This window comes from Dreissena polymorpha, chromosome 1, assembly GCF_020536995.1.
Source record: "Dreissena polymorpha isolate Duluth1 chromosome 1, UMN_Dpol_1.0, whole genome shotgun sequence".
Classification (NCBI taxonomy): Eukaryota; Metazoa; Mollusca; class Bivalvia; order Myida; family Dreissenidae; genus Dreissena; species Dreissena polymorpha.
In genome coordinates, this window is record NC_068355.1 from 44,887,878 (window position 1) to 44,909,100 (window position 21,223).

Sequence of the window (21,223 nt, forward strand, 5' to 3'; positions counted from 1 at the left end):
CGTCAAAAACGGCCAGGCCCTTTCCCCAAAATCAGATAAAAAAAACCTGGTATAACCCAATTACCCCAAAAAGCTTATCTGTAGCTCTGAGTGTGAGTTCTTTTTATAAATTAAGTAAAACGGTTGAATGTGTGTTATTAAAAGTTTTGAAATTATGAAATAACCATTACAGTGTAACACTTCACTATTTACACATGTCTTTAAGTCGACCATGACGCTTTAAAAATATCGGTTTATCATTATGAGAGTATGACCAACACAATTTACATGAACACGGTTTATTTGAAGCATGAATGTTGTTGTTTTTAACCTCGCGTTAACATAAACATTCGGAAGTGTTTTTGGATAGAAAATTATTTATGCATGAAATACTCAATATCCACTAGGATAACACCTGCTTTTCATCACCAGTTTTTAGTAACTGGCCATGATTTTTTGTTGATGAATATACCCGTAGGAACTGATTAGTGTGGTAGATTTATTAATGCCTGTATGTAACAGAAGACTTGAGTACGGCGCGCATTTTTATGTCCCCCTTCTCGAAAAAGCAGTGCTCCAGCTAGCAATAAATAGAGGGGCGTTGTGCCCCTCTAAAATTTGCCCCCTTAAAAAGCGCCCCTCTATTTTTCTGTCAAATGCCCTTTTGGTCTCTAAAATCCTGTTTTCAGGCCGTATAAATCGCCAGAAACATCAACATGAATACACAGATAACACCCTTACCAGTACATGACTGCCAGGGGCGTATTAAGTCAACACATTGTGAACAAACAAGCCCCAAGGGCATGATTTGTTATCAGATCACTAATTAGCCTTTTGTTGCAGACAAACATGCTGACCTGTGAAAGATTATCTCTAAGGTCACGCTTGGTTAGGCACAATCACACTCGATTGAAATCAAACTCTATTGATTTTTTTTTAACTTCTGAATTATTTGGCTATGATTTTTGTTTGCAAAAATAGTGATTTTTAATTCAAAATACCTATTAAAATTTGAAAAAATTTTCATCTTTTTTTAATGCAAATATGCTGTTAACTTACAGTCCGAAATTACGGCATGGAAGAACATATTTGTGTTTGGATTTTATTTCTGAACTTTAAAACACTGTCTGTCCTCAATCATGATGAATTTTAACATGAATAGGGGCAGACAGTTGTTATTTCAACAAATAAAGGGTTTGTTTGGAAGGTGGATTTATCACTCTGCGAGTAAAATGTAATTTTCATATTGTCATATATTTTCGCGACCTAACAAAACTGTCAACGTTGTTGACATTAGTTGAAATAACATGTTGTAAAATAAATATATCCTGTTATTAAACAATAATAATGTTTCATTTTAATCTCCAGACTAAATGCTACTTCATGGTGACATTGATCATTGTTTTGACTTTAAATTTGTCAATAAAGACAATATAGATTTTTGTTTTAATTAATATTATTGTGGACAAACATTGGATCAAAGTTATTTAAGTGGTGACAGTCAGAACGTTTTTTTGACCCAGTGAAACCCCTGAATTTATTTCATGTTTTCTTTGTTCTTCTACAAGGCCACTGATGCTGAAACTGGAACCTGAAAGATTAACATGCAGTTCAATGATGATAGGTGATAAAAAACATCAAAATCTTCCCCCCCCCCCACACACACACCTGAAAGAAATATGATCTCTACATATCTCTAATGCGTGTAGTCGGATGCTAGCCCAAGTTGGTTTTGAAATTGGCTGCTAAGTTGTTTTCCTTAGCGCCAATGTAGATAGCAATATATTTTTTGTAATTTCATTACACAAAATGAGGAACAGCATACAATTGGTGAAGTCATCCAATGCACTAGTGTTTACAATTAATAAGTATATAGTATAACCAAAGTATATACTTAAGTATATTATAACCAAATGCCCTATTTTCCAAAATTACACGTGAAATGTGCCCTTTTTGGGGAAGCTCCCCTCTATTTTGAAAAGCTGGCTGGAGCACTGAAAAGTGCACTAAATGCGCATTTAATGCACATTAAATGCGCATTTAATGCACATTAAATGCGCATTTAATGCGCATGTTATTGGCACCGTATTTTTTGCTTAACAAGTGCATTTTTATGTGTTAAAAAAAAACACTTTTTACTAGTGTGTTTATACATTTAAGTGTATTTTTTTTCCACGAAATAATACACTTAAGTGCGTTTATTATGATAATAAGTGCGCTTAAGTTTATTTTTAGGTGCATTTATACACTTGAGTGTATTTTAAGACATACAAATAATACACTTCATGGTCAAAGTAAATTTTTTAAAGCGCATTAATACACTTGAGTGCATTTCCAGTCATTCAAATAATACACATTACAGAATTAAAAGCAAATTATTTAAGCGCATTAATACACTTGAGTGCATTTCCAGTCATACAAATAATACACTTCATTGAGTATTCAAAGTGAATTTTTGTAAGCGCATTAATACACTTGAGTGCATTTCCACTGATACAAATAATACACCTTACAAAATTGAAAGTGAATTTTTTTGAGCGCATTAATACACTTGAGTGCATTCCCGGTCATACAAATAATACACCTTACAATATTAAAAGTGAATTTTTAAGCGCATTAATACACTTGAGTGCATTTTCAGTCATACAAATGATACACTTTTTGAAGTGTTGGAAGTGAACTTTTTAAGGGCATTATAGGCTCAAGTGTACTTTTCATCACTTCAAATTAATATGCTTAAAAATTAACCAAATTTTTAAAAAATCCCAGCATTTTGAAGTCAGCATTCATTCTTTTAATGAGAGGTTTGTGTAAACACATTCATAAAAAACAAAAAGTACAATTCAATAGATAAATACACACTTTAATTAGAATGTTAAACCTTAAAAAACAAAAACAAATGTTACATATCTACATAAAAGAGAGGATTCAAACGGGCTTTTGCCTATCTGGAATTAACAATTGAAAATATAAAGCTCATGCCAGTGATTTTTCTCCCCTCTGATTATCGGTAACTGATTAACAGCCAAATACAGGTGGTTCCACTTCAAACATATTAAAGATTTCCCCTCCTTAAGCTGAAATGTTTTCCCTATCATTTACTAGATTTTTATATATTACATTAATTCCAAATCCCTTTTTAATATGGACAAAAGCAGCACATTTAATTCAATCATATTCTGGATCCTAATATATGATAAATGAACAGTATTCATGAAATTTATATAAATCTATACCTTATTTTTAAGATCTTCCTTTTTTGTTCATTATTGCGCTAAAACATGCCCTTCTGAGAGCCAGTACGTACAGTTTGTTTTGAATTTCCAAAGAAAATCACTGCATACATGCTGACAATATTTAGCAGCTTAGCCCCTGTCACTATATTTGTTGTTATACACTGTTCCTTACAAAGAATACATTCATAAACAACCCTTTATAGAGCACTTCACCAGCTGATCAGATCTGAATACTACTGTCATGGTCTGCGAGGCGCTTCTCATGCATGATCTCATTTGAGATCAGGTCCTGAAAGATATTTTATAATGTAAGTGTTAAATATTGCTGTTATGGTAATCTTGTTCAACAGTTGCTATAAATATCATAAATTTAAATCAAAACAAGTTTGTTGGCTTGTTGTTTTTGTTTGTTTATTTTTGCAATTTTAATCTCGTGATCACATGTGACTTAACGCTTTTCATAAATAATTTAAAGAAATTACGTTTGATAGAAAATACTGTTAATAAATGTACTAATATATGTGGTCTCCTTTGGCTGTGTGGACTGGTCGGAAGTGTGACGTCTTTGAATTGCAATAACCTTTATTATATAGTTTTACCTCTCAACAAATCCATCTTTTCTTGGTCAAGGACAAGCTACAGGGCACGGTTTCCCACTCCTGTTCCCCTCAAGTTGGCCTGGTATACATGTCCATACATCAGGTAGTCCCCTTTTTGCTCCCTTTTTTGGCAGGCGATGATGCACATTCTGTCCAATGGATCTTCCGATCAATGTAAATTTCACCTTGGGGTTTAACCTTCAAATATAAAATATTAAAGTTCTGATTAAATATGGGGGAAAGAAATCTGTTCATTAATGACAAGAAATAGGTATTAATAAATTTTAAGATGACAATAACCATAAAATACAGCCATAATAATTCAAATGGTGTTTTTTTCCTTAAAATTGCATTACATAACTCATCCAGTTACATTTCCCAGTGACAATACATAAATATGATAATGATCATAATTAATTTAATTAAAAAGAGATGCAGAAATGAAAATACAAACCTGTTACAGCTGTTCTTCAGCATTCCAAAAAAAACAAAAACGGCAGTTGTTGATCACTTTAACCACCCACTTTGAATCTTCATTGCAACAAACTTATTGTTGATTTACACATTGTAGTAAATACACATTGTTTTCATCACACAATAGTTCATGTGCTGACAGAATTTCAAGACATTTGACACTAGAATTAATGTTGCTGAATTATACCTGAAATTTAGCTCAATTTAAGTTGCTGAAACCAAATTGTTTACAAAAATAACTTCCTGTGCTCCAAATAACTTGCTGTGCTCCAACCAATCAAAAGTGGTTTGTTTTCAAATAGATGGTCCCAGAACCAATCAAAATTCTATAAACACCCCTTTGTTTTGGCTAGATGGAGCACTGATAGGGATTACTGTTTATGATGCTAATTGATCTCTTATCTGATCCTGATCTAATCTGATATTTATTGAATAATACACAGCACACTTAGCATATTATGTTTAATTGTGAATATTTCAATATAACATACTGAATGGTGTTAGGAAATAAATATAATATTATAAATATTATTTAAATTGTCTTTTAAAATGTATGTTAATAGTCAATGTGGTAGCCATTAATTGAATTGGGGTTAAATATCAGTGTAAGAAAGTTCAAATACTTGTTTTTTATGTTGTGAAGATATAATTGATTCTGGCAAGCCCACATAATTTTTTTGACACTTTCAATATTTTTAATTATTTACCCACAGCCTGATTTAGTTGTACTTTTCCCTTTAAAAGCTGCTCTACTGATTCACATATTTTATGAGCAGACAAATTGTAATAATAAGACCATAAACATTATGTGAAGATAAAAAGAATTCAGTACAATCCTCCTATTAAACACTATATCTCTGTCCTTTAACTTCAGTTATTTGCTATAGTGTTGCTCTTTTTTATGAAGATGCACTAAAACAACACTTGTACAGAAAGAATTTTTTTTTTGCAAATCAGAAGATACACTAATATGCACAAAAAATGCACTTCATTGGAAAAAATGCACTTATTGCATAAAAAGATGCACTTTGTCTACAGAAGATACACTTAAAGTACAGTAAAATACACTTAAAGATAATGAAAATACAGAAAAAATGCACTTTAGTGCACTTAATTATGAAAAAAATGCAGAAAAAATACACTTTTCGGTAAAAATGCAGAAAAAATACACTTTTTAAAGCGTATTTTGTTAAAAAGTGTATTTTATTTTGAGAAGGGGGGCCCCCACTATAGTAGTGGGGGACATATTGTTTAATGTCCCCCACTATAGTAGTGGGGGACATACTGTTTTTGCCCTGTCTGTTGGTTGGTTGGTCTGTCTGTTGGTTGGTTGGTCTGTTGGTTGGTTTGCGCCAACTTTAACATTTTGCAATAACTTTTGCTATATTGAAGATAGCAACTTCATATTTGGAATGCATGTGTATCTCATGAAGCTGCACATTTTGAGTGGTGAAAGGTCAAGGTCATCTTTCAAGGTCAGAGGTCAAATATATGTGGCCAAAATCGCTCATTTTATGAATTCTTTTGCAATATTGAAGATAGCAACTTGATATTTGGCATGCACGTGTATCTCATGGAGCTGCACATTTTTAGTGGTGAAAGGTCAAGGTATTCCTTCATGGTCAGAGGTCAAATATATGTGGCCAAAATCGCTTATTTTATGAATACTTTTTCAATATTGAAGATAGCAACTTAACCCTTCCTGTGCGGCGACCGGATTTATCCGGTCAGGCAATTCTTAACCCGGCTCATGCGGCAACCGGATAAATCCGTCAAATCATACAATTTCCCATACTCCATTTAATAATCCTCCTCCTAGATAATCCAATGTTGTCATCAACATTCTTAAACATAATCCATTTCCTAAGTCTTTTCTCCAATATCTTTTAATATCCTTGTAATTGTTATTTGTATATTTCTTGCAACAAAATAAATCGTTTGTTGTGGTTTACATGTAACAATTTTTCCGCCATTTCGAACAAAAACAACAACTGGAAGTGGATTGCTTAATCTTTAAATTAATTAATAAATTAGAATGTCATGCTATATGTATTATATAATTTAAAATATAAATAGTTTTTCTATTTAATTTTGGTGATAGTTGATCACCTTGTCTTTGAAAATAAATAGCTTTTGTTAAAATAAAACGAGATTACTTCCTGTCAAAATGGCGGCCGCAATAGATGGAGTTACAATTGTCAGCACATTTGGCATGCATGTGTATCTCATCAGGGTTTTTTTTTTTACTCAGAAAGTGACGCCGATATTCGGCGTCTTCCCCTACCAGAATTTTTCCCTTAAAACTACTATTTCCCCTCAAAACTACTATTTCCCCGCCCAAAATATAATTTTTCACCAAAATATAATATTTTACCCTCAAAGAAATGTTTTTTTTCTTTTGGGAAGTCGACACTTATCCAATTTGTACCATTTACAACGATCTCGCTCTCTCTCTCCCTCTCTCTCTCTCCCGACGAACACTCAAATCTGGGAATCCCAGTGATTCTATATATAGCTCTTGAATTACATCATGGAAACTTTATTTTACTGGATTCCGGTCTTGGGCAAGAAGGATGTTTTGTCAATTAATTACTGGAAACCAGTCGAATTTTCATCTGGGTTATGTGAAAGCCAAGATATAAACATTAAAACAGAAAAAAGTCAATTGGCGTACACGAACAAAATAAAACGTTCGGACTCGGAAAATATTAATTGCGTTGACGCATTTTTTAAGAACGAATCATCAAAAACCGTTGAAACCCAGCAGGATTCGGAGGTACATGTAAGCAACATCGATTAATACTGTCGGATTATTGTGAAAGTAAGAGTAGACAATCGGCAGCTGCCGCACCTTTCCCTTCAAATACTGTAGCAGATCTAGATCGTCAACCCATTCATCATGAAATCAGTGTCCGGCAAATTTCTTATTTTTCAGGTAGCCCACTGGGCTACCAATAAAAATATTTGGTAGCCCATAAAATTTTCCTACAAAATGATAAGAGGCAGGTTTTCATCTTTATTTTATTTCTTCATTTACATATACATAATATGTATACATATATATACATAAAACAGCAAGTAGTCTGATGTACACAGTCAATATCGTTAATTAATGTTACAGTAAAGGCACTGTATACTTAAATGTAAATGAACCAAAGAAAATCATATACTAAAGGTAGATATTACATGTATGTGCACATGTATGTGTTCTTAAATTCGGACAGCACGTTAAGTTGGAAACGTAAATAAAGCGTTTAGATGATCAATACCATTGACTCGTGTCAATGCAATCGCCCAACAACAAATACCAAGTTTCAAGAAATCAAGAGTATTAAATCATTTATTTACTTGTGTCCGACTTTAAGTACTGTCCGAATTTACGTATTGCATCCGTATGTTACGACACTTGTGTGCAGTCAGTATACAATACAATAATTGTTTCAATAATGAAGGAACTGATACAATGTAACGGTAACAATACAGCGTGTTTACTTTATATTTTGTTATATTTTGTTAAGAGGAAATGTCAATGCCAAATAATTCGCGAGATACCCCGGTACTTTAGTTGAAATTCACAACGAAACTTTTAATGGAAATTAAATGATCTCAATGTTCTACCCGCTACGAAATTTTTATTTACAAATAAATACATCCATGCCAATTTTTTCGCGCTTTTTATCTGGACAAAGAAATTCATTTATTAAATGTAGAATTTATAACCTAAAATAGCTGTACACAACGAGTGCAAATCGTGGCAGGTGATATACGCGTGTTGCAATTGAACGGTCCTGATTGGGAGCTTATTTCATCATATCTTAAAATAGAACCATATGCCGAAATTCATTTGACACTTTAGAAAATTTCAAATGTTTGTGTTTACGACTCTTATTGTCTATATTACCCTCCCATAATTTGGTTTGAAAAATATAAATTGGGCATATATGGGATTATTGATTACAGTCATTTAATCCAATTATTAATTTACAATGCAAACTAATTAGCAGGTGTTAACCGCGTTCACACGGTTCTTATTAATATTCATTTTCGGTTTCGTTACTGTTTTGAAGAATCCGCCATTGTTTTGATTTATTTAATGTTCGGCGTCCTTGGATATTTAACGACATCAAAAACGTTGTCGCTATAACTCATTGTTGCGGTTAACAAAGAATTCCAAACTGCGAAATGATGTTGCATCATGTGCGCCAACTATCCAACCGGCTCTCATTATATTATTAGCAGACGACAAATGTTGATTCTGATTGAATGATTAAAATACACTGTTACTGTTTACGACATTACCGCAAGTGATCGGTGACTGATTAGATAATTGATTGTACTTTGTTATCGGATTATAAGCAATACACGGTGTAGAAAAACATGGTCAGCGTGTTTATTCTGCGTTTGTCTGTCAATAAAACGGGCTACCGCTCTTAAAGATTTATAGTAGCCTGGCAGGCGTCAGCTGGAAAATTTCAGTAGCCCCATGAAAAATTTCGGTAGCCCCCGGGCTCCGGGCAATGGATTTGTCGGACACTGATGAAATTGATATCACATTATTAACATCGTTCCCCGTTCCCAGTTGAAAACATTTCCCATTATTAGATCTACCCCTGCAACTTAATTTAGGACTTTGACTTTAATATCATACTTGTTCATGTGTTTAAGAACAAAAAGGTCAGAGACATGCCTCTTTTTCTAAAAAAAAACACCCTGAAGTCTGTAGGCGAATTATAGACATCAGCGTTTTTTTTTCCGTCTTTAACTAGTACCGGGGAACGGTACCTTTCCCAAAGCCTACCGGAGGCTTCCCAATTTTAGCACCGGACCTTTCCCAATCTCGATATCTACCGTTCCGAACGATTTTAGGTGCCGTTCCCAATAGCCAGTGCCTTTTATTTTCGCTGGAAATATCTTTTGATATTGTCGAGCCTTTCATTTTCGGCCATTTATTTTCGCCGGACATTGTTGCGTAGAAAGTAAACAAAACTTTTCAAATGGGGCGCAACTCTAACCGCTGTGTAAAATGTGAATGGATTACATAACCGCGACGAGTGATCGATATTTCCCGTGAAAGAATTCCATCGCTAAGACCAGTCTTCCTTACATCAATAAACTTTCTCAACACTAATTTTTCGTTGACATTAAAAAAAAACGTAACCGTATTGAGTTAAATGCGCATATTACTTCTATGTATAGTTTTTTAAGTGTCAAATCCGGACAGTAACTATTCGGATACGGATATAAACAAATAAAAGTTTAACATAAAATTAAAAATGAGACATGGGTGTAAAATCCTATAGTTATTTACAACATATACATAAGCATTTAATGGCAGATGATCTTAATATCTTATTTGATGATTTGAAAAAAAATCAAAACAAAATATAAGACTTACCTTTGAAAATTATTGTTAAAGCATTCCACTCTAAAAACTCATTTTGGTTACGTGTGACTATTCCTACTGTCTATTGTTAAAAGATGTCAAACCAGTACAAGATCCATTGTTGTTGTTTTTGTTTAGTGTTTAAGTTTTTAATTTAACTCACATGAAACATTGCAGGGCTTGTAAGACTTTTAAGGGCTAAAACAAAATTATTAATATTATTTTTTATGCAACCTCAGTGCTTATGCCTATCACTGAAAGATATTTTTTCCAATTGACGGGCACATTCTAACTGAAGTGGCAATAACACAATTTTCACATGACATGATACGATAGTCAAAATATCATAACCGTACTGTAGTTTTTCTGTCAAAACCTAGAGTTTAAAATGCTTTGTGATGCAGAATATAGCCCCTAATGATAGATAACATGCATTTTAAAGGTTCCCAATTCATCAATTTTGTGACTCGAATTTTTCCCAATTCATTGATTTCGCGACTCGTTTTTTTCCCAATTTGAAGATTTCACAACTCGAACAATTCCCAATTGTAGGGGTACAGGTACCTTTCCCCTTTGGGGAAAAAAAACGCTGGACATTGAAATGAACAGTTTTTATTTTTTCCCCAAATATGTCTCTTTCGGGCTCGATTTTCCCCTTTTACCCAGCGTCCAGCGTCTCCCCCTTTTTCTAAAAAAACCCCCCTGCTCATGGAGCTGCACATTTTGAGTGGTAAAAGGTCAAGGTCATCCTTCAAGGTCAGAGGTCAAATATATGTGGCCCAAATCGCTTATTTTATGAATACTTTTGCAATATTGAAGATAGCAAATTGATATTTGGCATGCATTTGTATCTCATGGAGCTGCACATTTTGAGTGGTGAAAGGTCAAGGTCATCCTTCAAGGTCAAATATATGGGTCAAAATTGCTCATGTAATGTCACTCCTGCAATATTGAAGCTAGCAATTTTATATTTGAAATGCGTGTGTATCTCAAGGAGCTGCACATGTTGAGTGGTGAAGGGTCAAGGTCAAGGCCATCCTTCAAGGTCAAACATCATATAGGGGGACATTGTGTTTCACAAACACATCTTGTTCCTGCTTATTAAAACAAGGGTATCAAAATAAGATTTCTAATTTGGGTTTAAGCTCTACAATATGAAATTATCATATACATTACAATTAGGGATGGGACCAAATATTCAAAAATCGGCCGAATATTCAAATCCAAAATTCATAATCGAATATTATATTTTTTATGTAATGGCACTTCCAAAAAAGTACATGTACAAAGTCGCAGTTTTGGTTTCCATTATAAGCCATTGCTTTGATAACAGCTGCCATCAATGAACGAGGTGATAACTGGCAAACAGGAGGGGGACCAATAGTCAATTTTCTCTCAATTCAGAGTTATGCAATATGTACACATTATTTTCTGACAATCAGTCAAATATGAAAGTCAATTTATGTGAAACATTAACGTTTATTGATAAACATTTAAAAATCTGTGTTTTTACAGTTTTTAAACCTCAGCGGTCAATTGTAAAAAAAGTGGTTAATATTAGCTGTAGTTACTTGATTAGCCTAGTTATTTTCATGGATATGTTACCACCATATAGCTGTATTTGTATAAACGATGGTTACTACTCCGTTATAACCTAAACTTCGAACTTTGTTAACTTACCACTGTAAAATTACCAACAACGCAATCCTGAAAATGACATCATTTTCGCGCAATTTGTCAGACGAACATTGTCCAATATAGCCTTTGACTCTGTCACAAAAGAAATAAGCGAACAATGGGCTTAAACCTTTAGTGACCGAGAGTTGGATGTTTTCAAGAACTTATTGAAAGAAAATCTTCATGAAATCAAAGCAAATATAAATGGTCACTCGTTACCCTAAGTAATGGACACCATGCTTGTTGTAGTCAGAAACTTGGTACAAGAAATTATTTAAAGCCCCATTAACACTCAAAATCAACGAATATTTCGTAAACTATTTCATAACATAAAGTTTACCCATAAAAAATCAGTGTTCCTTAAACCAATAGCCAAAATTCGAATGCTAGATGTGGTCTGGTAACATAGATTTAACAATATACAATGTTACCAGACCACATCTATTGTTGAAGTTTTGGCTATTTTAAGTTTCACTGATTTTTTTATGGGTACACTTTATTTTACGAAATAATTTACGAAATATTCGTTGATTTTGAGTGTTAATGGGACTTTAAAAGGATCTGTCTGGTTATGATGTTTACGCATTGAAACGCAAAACTCATTAATTGATCGTGATGATTAAACTATTTTGGTTAATTTACATTAGCGACACCGATTTAATTCGCATGGACTGAAGAATGGTGCAACGTAGGCTCACGTAGCAATAAAACAAAACGAACACATAAAGTTTAATATAGACAAGATTTATTATTGAATCCCGGGTAAATACAGTTTCATGCAATTGCAGTGCACATTTTGCAGCAATAAAACGAAAATTAAACATGCTTTTTACATAATCTCACGAAATTTATTATCGAGCAATTTTGAAGCAATAAAAGTGTGCGTTTTGCAACACTGTGTGTTGCAAAATAGATTCTATATTTGAAATATGAAATGAGTAACATACACAATAAATAATTCTTCGGAACGAAAACACTTGCATTGAGCATCAAATTAACTGCAGTTTGTATTTTAGAAGCTAATATGTATTTAATGTTCATGCCATTGAGCATTAAATATTGGGGACTTAAAATGATAACTACATTCATTTCAAGTTACCAAATTAAAGGGGCCTTTTCACAGATTTTGGCATATTTTGAAGTTTGTCATTAAATGCTTTATATTGATAAATGCAAACATTGGATCTAAGAAGCTCCAGTAAAAAATCAATAATAAAATTAAATAAAAGAAAAAAAAGGTAACCTCAGCAGAGCTCGAATCAGTGACCCCTGGAGTCCTGGAGTAAAAACCACTTAGACCGCTCGGCCATCCTAGCGAGTATAAATGACGGACGTATTTTATACTTTATATAAGTAATCTTCGTAGTTTCACAAAATTAAACAACAACAACAGAACTCTCCAAATTATTCAATCGTTTCGCGTTGCAACGCTTTATAATTTTCAGGTTTTTAAATCGTCAAAAAATGCATATAATGGCTCTATTAGACCATGGTAGCTGTTCAGTATTACTGTATCCTTACAATATCATAACTAAAACGAAAATTTGCGAATCTGAAGCAATTTTTTTTCAATTTTGTCAATTTACCAAAACATGAAAAGATCCCTTAAATATACATACCATGACTAAAATTATGTTTCAGTTAAGCTTTATTTAATTTAATTCTCGCATAGTTGATAAGTCTACTTATTGTTTTATTCATTTAGCTTACCGTACCTTGTATAGCTTGCATAGCGATTTTTTGTGAACTTATAGAAGGTTTAAACTAATATCGGCACAAATTGTCTTATATCGGGACGCCGGGACAATCACCCAAATCGCGGTCCCGTCGAGATCTGGCATATATGTTTTAATTCCGCTATACATATATCAAATCAATGATCATCTAATCAGAATTTAATTTCTCAAATTTATACCAATTAAATCGTCGTGGTTCTTAATTCCAGAAAAAATAGCGAAACCAAAAGCATACATATGATTGATGGAAAGTAATCCAAATCAATTAGAAGTATTGTAATAAATTAGAATTACAGTAATGTGTTTTCCGGAAATATCTTATATCTTATGAAACTAAACAGTATTTATTTTAAAAGAAGAGCATACTAATCAATGATCTTAAAGGCACTATATTGAGGTGACGATCCGTAATTATTTACCGATTTTTAAATATATTTTCCTTATTTTATTTATAAAGGTTATCAAAAATCAATATATATATGCTATTGGACATTACCATAAAAATATGAGCAATACAATTTGTTTTGAGCTCAAAATACAGTGTCCTCCAAGTCAATCGTGTTTACAAACAATCAGTTTATTTACATCGCTGTCTAAATCATGCAGAGCGATTCCGGCCGATTTTCCGGCAACAAATTTTGATTGGTTGGCACAAGACATTGGATATCACGTGAGCAAGTCAAAGGTAAAGAGGCCAGACATTCAAAACAAAAATGTCGTCAATTGCAAAGAGAAAGCGTACAATATCGATAGAAGAAAAATCAAAACGCAAAAAGGATGCGAAAACATCGTATAATCTTGGCCGTATCACTATTGGAAGTGAAGTTGTAAGGTGGAGAGACTTTCAAAGGCAGCACAAATTTCGATCGAACGAGGAAACCGCCCGTTTTCTTTTAGATCAGTGAGTAGCCTACGAGTACGAGTACGAATAAAAATAGTGTTGTTTACTTTTCTATTATTCTTGTTTAAGGTGAAGAAATGTTATTTCCATGTATTTGTACGTATATATTACAAATTATTTGATAGTTTGAATATATACAGCGAACAAAGAATAACGATGATAATCTTCCAAACCATTTTGTTGCATACTGTGTGCAATTTTCATTTATTCTATACAACATGTGTTGCATGAATTTTCATGTTTGTCACATTGTTTGTTAGCTCACCTGAGCGATAGCTCAGGATGAGCTATTGTGATCACTCAGCGTCCGGCGTCCGGCCGTCCGTCCGTCTGTCTGTAAACAATTTGTAAACATCTTCTTCTACTAAACCATTGAGCCAATTTCAACTAAATTTCATGTGGAGCATGCCTAGGTCATGGGACAAAAGAATTGTTAAAAAAAATTTGATCACATAACCAAGATGGCTGCCATGACCATATATGGTAAAAACCTTAAAAAATCTTCTTGTCAGAAACCGCTCATCAGATTTTCAAAATTTTTCACAGGGATGACCTTTCAAGGCTTCCCTGAAAAAGTTGTTCAAAGAAATTTGATTCGTCAAAAAACATGGCCGCAGGAGCTCGTTCAACTTTGCATGTTTATTTGTTTTTGCCTATTTGTGAAAACTTTCAAAAATCTTCCACATTTTTTAACCGATCCTTTCCAAATTTGAACAGTGTCTTTATATCATTGAGGACACAAACCCTACAAAAAATGAGCATTATTGGTCCATGAAGTACAGAATTACCTCCCCTTGAATTGAGAAAATGGTGTTTATGCAATAAAGTCCAAATTTTTCATCCAATTCTTTCCAAACTTGTAAGGATTTAGCATGGTTCAAACAAGGGAAACAACTACGGTTAATGCATGTTCTTTTTATTACAGATTTGCCTCCCTTTAATTCATTCAAAATCTCATTTTACAGCAGAGATTCCAAATCTGACCTGTAAATGAGCCCCATATTTACTGCCAGTGCTAGGTTACCTTTTCCCATTTGATCATTCTTATGTATTGGTCTTGTAATGCTGCTACTGCTTCTGCTACTGCTACTGCTACTACTACTACTACTACTACTACTACTACTACTACTACTACTACTACTACTACTACTACTACTACTTCTACTACTACTACTACTACTACTACTTCTACTACTACTACCACTACTACTACTACTACTACTACTACTACTACTACTACTACTACTACTACTACTACTTCTACTACTACTACTAGTACTACTACTACTAGTACTACTACTACTAGTACTACTACTACCACCATTACCACAACCACCACCACCACCACCACCACCACCACCACCCAGGCTTTTTTCCGCCCCATGCCACGGGTCCGAAATTCGGCCCCATTCCCAATGCAAATCTGGTAGTTTTTTTCCCAATTGAAAAAAAAAAAATTCCCAATTCCAAAAAAAAAAAAAAATTTTTTTTTTTTTTTTTACCTTAAAATATATAAGTTAACCTGATCCACTGTAGAAAATAGAAAGTGTTGCATAATTTAAGAATCTGTTGCCTTGAATTTGTTTTAAAGTCTGTAAATATGTTATTATTATTTAAGACTTTCCTTATTTTCCTCAAAATCCGGCGCTTCGCACGATTTTTTTTCACCTCAAAAAAGGCCAGGCCTTTTCCCCCAAATTCAGATTAAAAAACCTGCAGTTATCTCACATGTTCATAATACTTTGTAAAATTTAATAATAAGTTATCAAAATAGTCGTTATTTATCAGTTAACGGCTTCTTTGAAATATAAGAAACACTATTTGACATGCGATAATTTTTCCCAATTGAGCCAATTTTGCGAATAATTTTTTTTCCCAAAATGGGGGTTTTCACGACGCGAAATTCCCAAAATTCCAGTGTGGCGTTTTCCCAAAATGGAGCGGAGAAAAGCCTGGCCACCACCACCACGTCTACTATTACTACTTCTACTACTACTACTACTACTACCACTACTACTACTACTACTACACTACTACACTTACTACTACTTCTACTACTACTACTACTACTTCTACTACTACTACTACTACTACTACTACTACAACTACTATTACTACTACTACTACTACTACTACTACTACTACTACTACTACTACTACTACTACTACTTACTACTTCTACACCACCACCACCACCACCACCACCACCACCATTCACAGTGACAAAAAACGTATTCACACAATGGCTGCTACTTACAACTTATAGCCCATATAGGGGGGCATGCATGTTTTACAAACAGCCCTTGTTTCTATGGGATTTTAACCACAACTGTTCATGTTTATCTCCGACACATTTTTTTAGGTCACCTGTCATGAAGTGACACGGTGAGCTTATGTGATCGTGTGATGTCCGGCGTCCGTTGTGCGTGCCTGCGTGTGTCCGTGCGTCCGTCCGTCAACAATTTGTTTGTGTAGACAGTAGAGGTCACAGTTTGCATCCAATCTTGATGAAATTTGGTCAAAATGTTTATCTTGATGAAATCCGGTTTGGGATTGTAATTGGGTCATCTGGGTTCAAAAACAAGGTCACTAGGTCAAATAATAGAACAACCTTCTGTAGACAATAGAGGTCACAATTTTCATCCAATCTTTATGAAATTTGGTCAGAATGTTTATCTTGATGAAATCTGGGTTGGGATTTTATTTGGGTCATCTGGGGTCAAAAAACTAGGTCACTAGGTCAAATAATAGAAAAACCTTGTGTAGACATTAGAGATCACAGTTTTCATCCAACTTTTATGAAATTTGGTCAGAATTCTTGATGAAATCTGGGTGGGATTGTATTTGGGTCACCTGGGGTAAAATCTAGGTCAAATAAATAGAAAAACCTTGTGTTGACAATAGAGGTCACAGTTTTTTCATCCAATATTTATGAACTGTGTTCAGAATGTTTTTCTTGATGAAATCTGGATTGGGATTGTATTTGGGTCATCTAGAGTCAGGAACTAGGTCACTAGGTCAAATCATAGAAAAACATTGTGTAGACAATATAGGTCATTATTTTCATCTGATCTTAATGAGTCAGGTGAGTGATTCAGGGCCATCATGGCCCTCATGTTTTCAGTATTTCCAGCTGTGGGAAGAAAGTAGAACAGAAAGCTACAACAAGCACTCCATTCAAAACAAGACTATCTGTTTTTGAACCTCCAGTATCTGGAATATCTTCCATTTCCAGTGAAGCAGAGAGGCAAGATAAAACTTACTTAGATTGCTTATCAATTTTAACCCTTTGCATGCTGGGAAATTTGTCGTCTGCTAAAATGTCGTCTGGTGAATTTCTTAAATTAGCATTTTCTTCGATTTTTTTTCAAAGAAAACTATCAGAATAGCAAATAGTTTGCATCCAGATGAGACGCCACGTTCTGTGGCGTCTCATCTGGATCCAAACTGTTTGCAAAGGCCTTCAGAATTCGGTTCCCGCACTGAAAGAGTCAATTTCCTTGTGAATGTTTGATTGAACAAAAAAGCATGTGCGTCAAATCAAGCAGAATAATAAATCATTATTTTTGTTTAACGGTTAAATTTGTTTTTGTTACAGTACATCTCTTTTCTTGTTTTAATTATTTAGATTTTTAAAAATTAATATTTCATTGATTTTCTTTATTTTGGGAATGGAGCCCGGGCCTATTGAATTGGGATTTTTTTTCCTGACTTGGGAAATCATGTGCTTTTTTGATACATTATAAATTTTCATATAATTTCCATCTACAATTCAAATGTTTGTTATTATGCCCCCCTTCCAAGAAGAGGGGGTATATTACTTTGCTCATGTTGGTCTGTCGGTTTGTCGGTCGGTCCACCAGGTGGTTTCCGGATGATTACTCGAGAACGCTTATGCCTAGGATGATGAAACTTCATAGGAACATTGATCATGACTCGCAGATGACCCCTATTGATTTTGAGGTCACTAGGTCAAAGGTCAAGGTGACCCGAAATAGTAAAATGGTTTCCGGATGATAACTCAAGAATGCTTATGCCTAGGATCATGAAACTTGATAGGTAGATTGATCAGGACTCGCAGATGACCCCTATTGATTTTCAGGTCACTAGGTCAAAGGTCAAGGTCACGGTGACCCGAAATAGATAAATGGTTTCCGGATGATCACTCAAGAACGCTTATGCCTAGAATCATGAAACTTCATAGGCACATTGATCATGACTCGCAGATGACCCCTATTGATTTTGATGTCACAAGGTCAAAGGTTAAGGTCATGGTGACCTGAAATAGTAACATGGTTTCCGGATGATAACTCAAGAACGCTTATGCTTAGGATCATGAAACTTCATAGGTACATTGATCATGACTCGCAGATGACCCCTAGCGATTTTCAGGTCACTAGGTCAAAGGTCAAGGTCACAGTGACAAAAAGCATTTTCACAAAATGGCTGTCACTACAACGTAGAGCCCATATTGAGGGCATGCATGTTTTACAAACAGCCCTTGTTTTGCAATTGTATCAGCCAGAATTCAATAAAAAAATGCTCAAAAACAACTCCATATTGGGAATTGTTTACTTCTATGTGGGAAAAATATCTTCTTTTTGGCATTGGGAATGGGGCCCCTTTTCTGTCCCTATATAAGCCGGAAAAAAACAACACACAAAGTATTTGGATTTTTTTAATTATTAAGATAATAAAATAATCAAAAGTTATTTGAAGCTGAAAAGTATACCTTTTAAAGTTTACACTTGTAATATAGGAAAATAACTGGACATTAAATGTATTTAAAAAAAATAATTATTTCAGTGTAACTACCATAACTGCCACAGAAGGCAAAAGCTCCTCAGATGATCAGACCACAATGACAGCACCTGGACCTGACATCAGTCATGCCGGTGGTACAGAGGTGGCAGCAACTTGTACCACGGTTCCTTCAGTGCGGAAAAAGGGACATGGAATATTATCCAACCCAAAGTTTGCCTCATTCACAGAGCCTTTCAAGTATGCAAAATGTTATACAGTAAATCATTGTTAAAAAAAGTGCTTTTGTGCACAATTATCATAGATAAAAGTTGTTCTTCAAAATGTGTTGCATACCTTATTCGCCTCTGTTTTTTTTCAAGAAGGCTTGTTACCAGTAACTGGTACTGTATCATGATTATAAATAATTCTACATATACCAGCTTTCTCAATGAAATGTTAACACATGGTTATCAGAACTGTAATTCAGTTCATTAGGTTGGATTCATCAACTCGAAATTAATTAAACAAACATACATTTTGATTTGAATATACGAACAGTGACAGAAAACAAAATTGGAGTCTTATTAACAGCCTGTCCATGGATGTCACAAATATTGAGGACGAGGATGAAGATGAAGACGACTCTGACTATGAACCTAGTTTCAGCTTTGAAGCTGTCTTGTAAGTTCTAACAGTTTAGTTTTTGCTGAATATCATATATTGTAGGGAGTGATACAATATGTTATATTTAAACAGCCTTTTATAGGCACACTTAATTAAAACTAAGTGACACATAAAATAAAAAACTGTTTATTGCTTAATATTAACATGTTTAATTACGCTTCTCTGTTGAATAGTTAAATATATTTGCGGAGTACACATATTCAAATCATAAAGCTATTTAGGAGTCAAAATAATACATAAATTGTACAATTTAACCCTCTAATTACCTGTTTAATATATAATCCTTTCATTAATTATTTTTTATGCTGCATTATGAATTTACAGAGTTGTTTGAAGTGAAAGCAGTGCTTCCTAGTTGGCAGACACTTTTCTCAATCAATGTTTAAAATGATATAGACAAACGTTAAAAATAATAAATGAGATTGATTGTGAGATTTTGAAAACAAATGTATAATAAAGGGAATGTATTTGCCTAATTCAATATTTAGTAAATCCTTAAACATTACATATTTTACAAATATATACAAACATATATAATATGGTAGTAATCTTATAGGCTTTTCCTGCAGAACTTTAGTTCCAGATTCGATAAAATGATAAATTAATTTTTAGGTCTAATGCCGATTTTTTTCAGACCAGATGATGTTAACCAAAACTATGAGGAAGCAGCATTTGAAGAAGAGGCATTTGGAAAAGATGGTTGTGATGATGATGCTGATGCAGAAGAAGAGTCTGCAGATGATGACCCTTGTCCTGGCATTCAAAGGCTAAAGACTGAGGCAGACAGTGTGCACTTGATAGGTTCCGCTGTCTGTTTTGCATATGTCTCGGCAATCTTGTCTCTTACCCGTATTAAAGTGATGTCCTGTTCATTGACAGGATGCACAGATCCAACCAATATCTGTGTCACAGATTATATCATTGGATCAGCGTTGTATCTCAAATGGGTAATATAAAAATCAATCATGCATTAAAGAAGGATTACAGATATAAAAGGAAAAAAGTCATTGCTAACTACATGTTGTAAATTTATTACAACCTTCAGAGCTATATGCATCTGTACAGCAAAAAGTGAGTCCCTGTAACTATTCAGAAATCAGACTTGTTATGCCCCCCTTCAAATAAGAAGGGGTGTATTGTTTTGCACATGTTTGTCCGTTATTTGGTCTGCCCACCAAATGGTTTCCGGATGATAACTCAAGAACGCTTAGGCCTATGATCATGAAACTTCATAGGAACATTGATCATGGCTGGCATATGACCCCTATTGATGTTCAGTTCACTAGGTCAAAGGTAAAGGTCACAGTGCCTCGAAACAGTAAAATGGTTTCCGGATGATAGCTCAAGAACGCGTAGTCCTAGAATCATGAAACTTCATAGGCACATTGATTATGAACTGGCAGATGACCCCTATTGATTTTCAGGTCACTTGGTCAAAGGTCAAGGTGACCTGGAGCAGTAAAATGGTTTCTAACATTCACACAATTGCTGCCACTACAACTGACAGCCCATTTGGGGGCATGGGTGTTTTACTAACAGCCCTTGTCATTAATCTATAACTGTAGCTGAATATAGACTGCATCTCCTCAGAAATGTTCCTTTAATGTGCAATGTCTTTAACACCAGATGTGTAATTTTGTGTTATAATGTAATGACAATTTTTCTCAGGTGTGTGGCGGTAGCCATATACTAAACCGCTGGTGTGCTCAGCCTGTGTTGAACCGGAGGCTACATGGTGGGGACCTGATGTTTGCACTATCATCCTTAACATCCGGTTATAACTTTGGAAAGCTTGCTTTATGGGCTAAGCA

The 21,223-nt window shown here is 34.3% G+C and overlaps 2 protein-coding genes across 3 annotated transcripts in view; both read left to right on the forward strand.

Annotated features, from left to right (window-relative positions):
- Positions 1-21,223, forward strand: part of LOC127865088 (streptococcal hemagglutinin-like) — a 98,988-nt gene that overhangs the window by 4,428 nt on the left and 73,337 nt on the right. The window lies entirely within an intron of this gene.
- The window catches only part of LOC127865098 (uncharacterized), a 74,877-nt gene continuing 66,627 nt past the window's right edge, over positions 12,974-21,223 (forward strand). The window contains exons 1-6 of the mRNA XM_052404995.1: positions 12,974-13,985; positions 17,110-17,232; positions 18,792-18,986; positions 19,287-19,409; positions 20,047-20,359; positions 21,081-21,147. Coding sequence (XP_052260955.1) covers positions 13,798-13,985; positions 17,110-17,232; positions 18,792-18,986; positions 19,287-19,409; positions 20,047-20,359; positions 21,081-21,147 — 1,009 coding nt within the window. The 5' untranslated portion in view covers positions 12,974-13,797. The remainder of the gene's footprint in view (positions 13,986-17,109; positions 17,233-18,791; positions 18,987-19,286; positions 19,410-20,046; positions 20,360-21,080; positions 21,148-21,223) is intronic.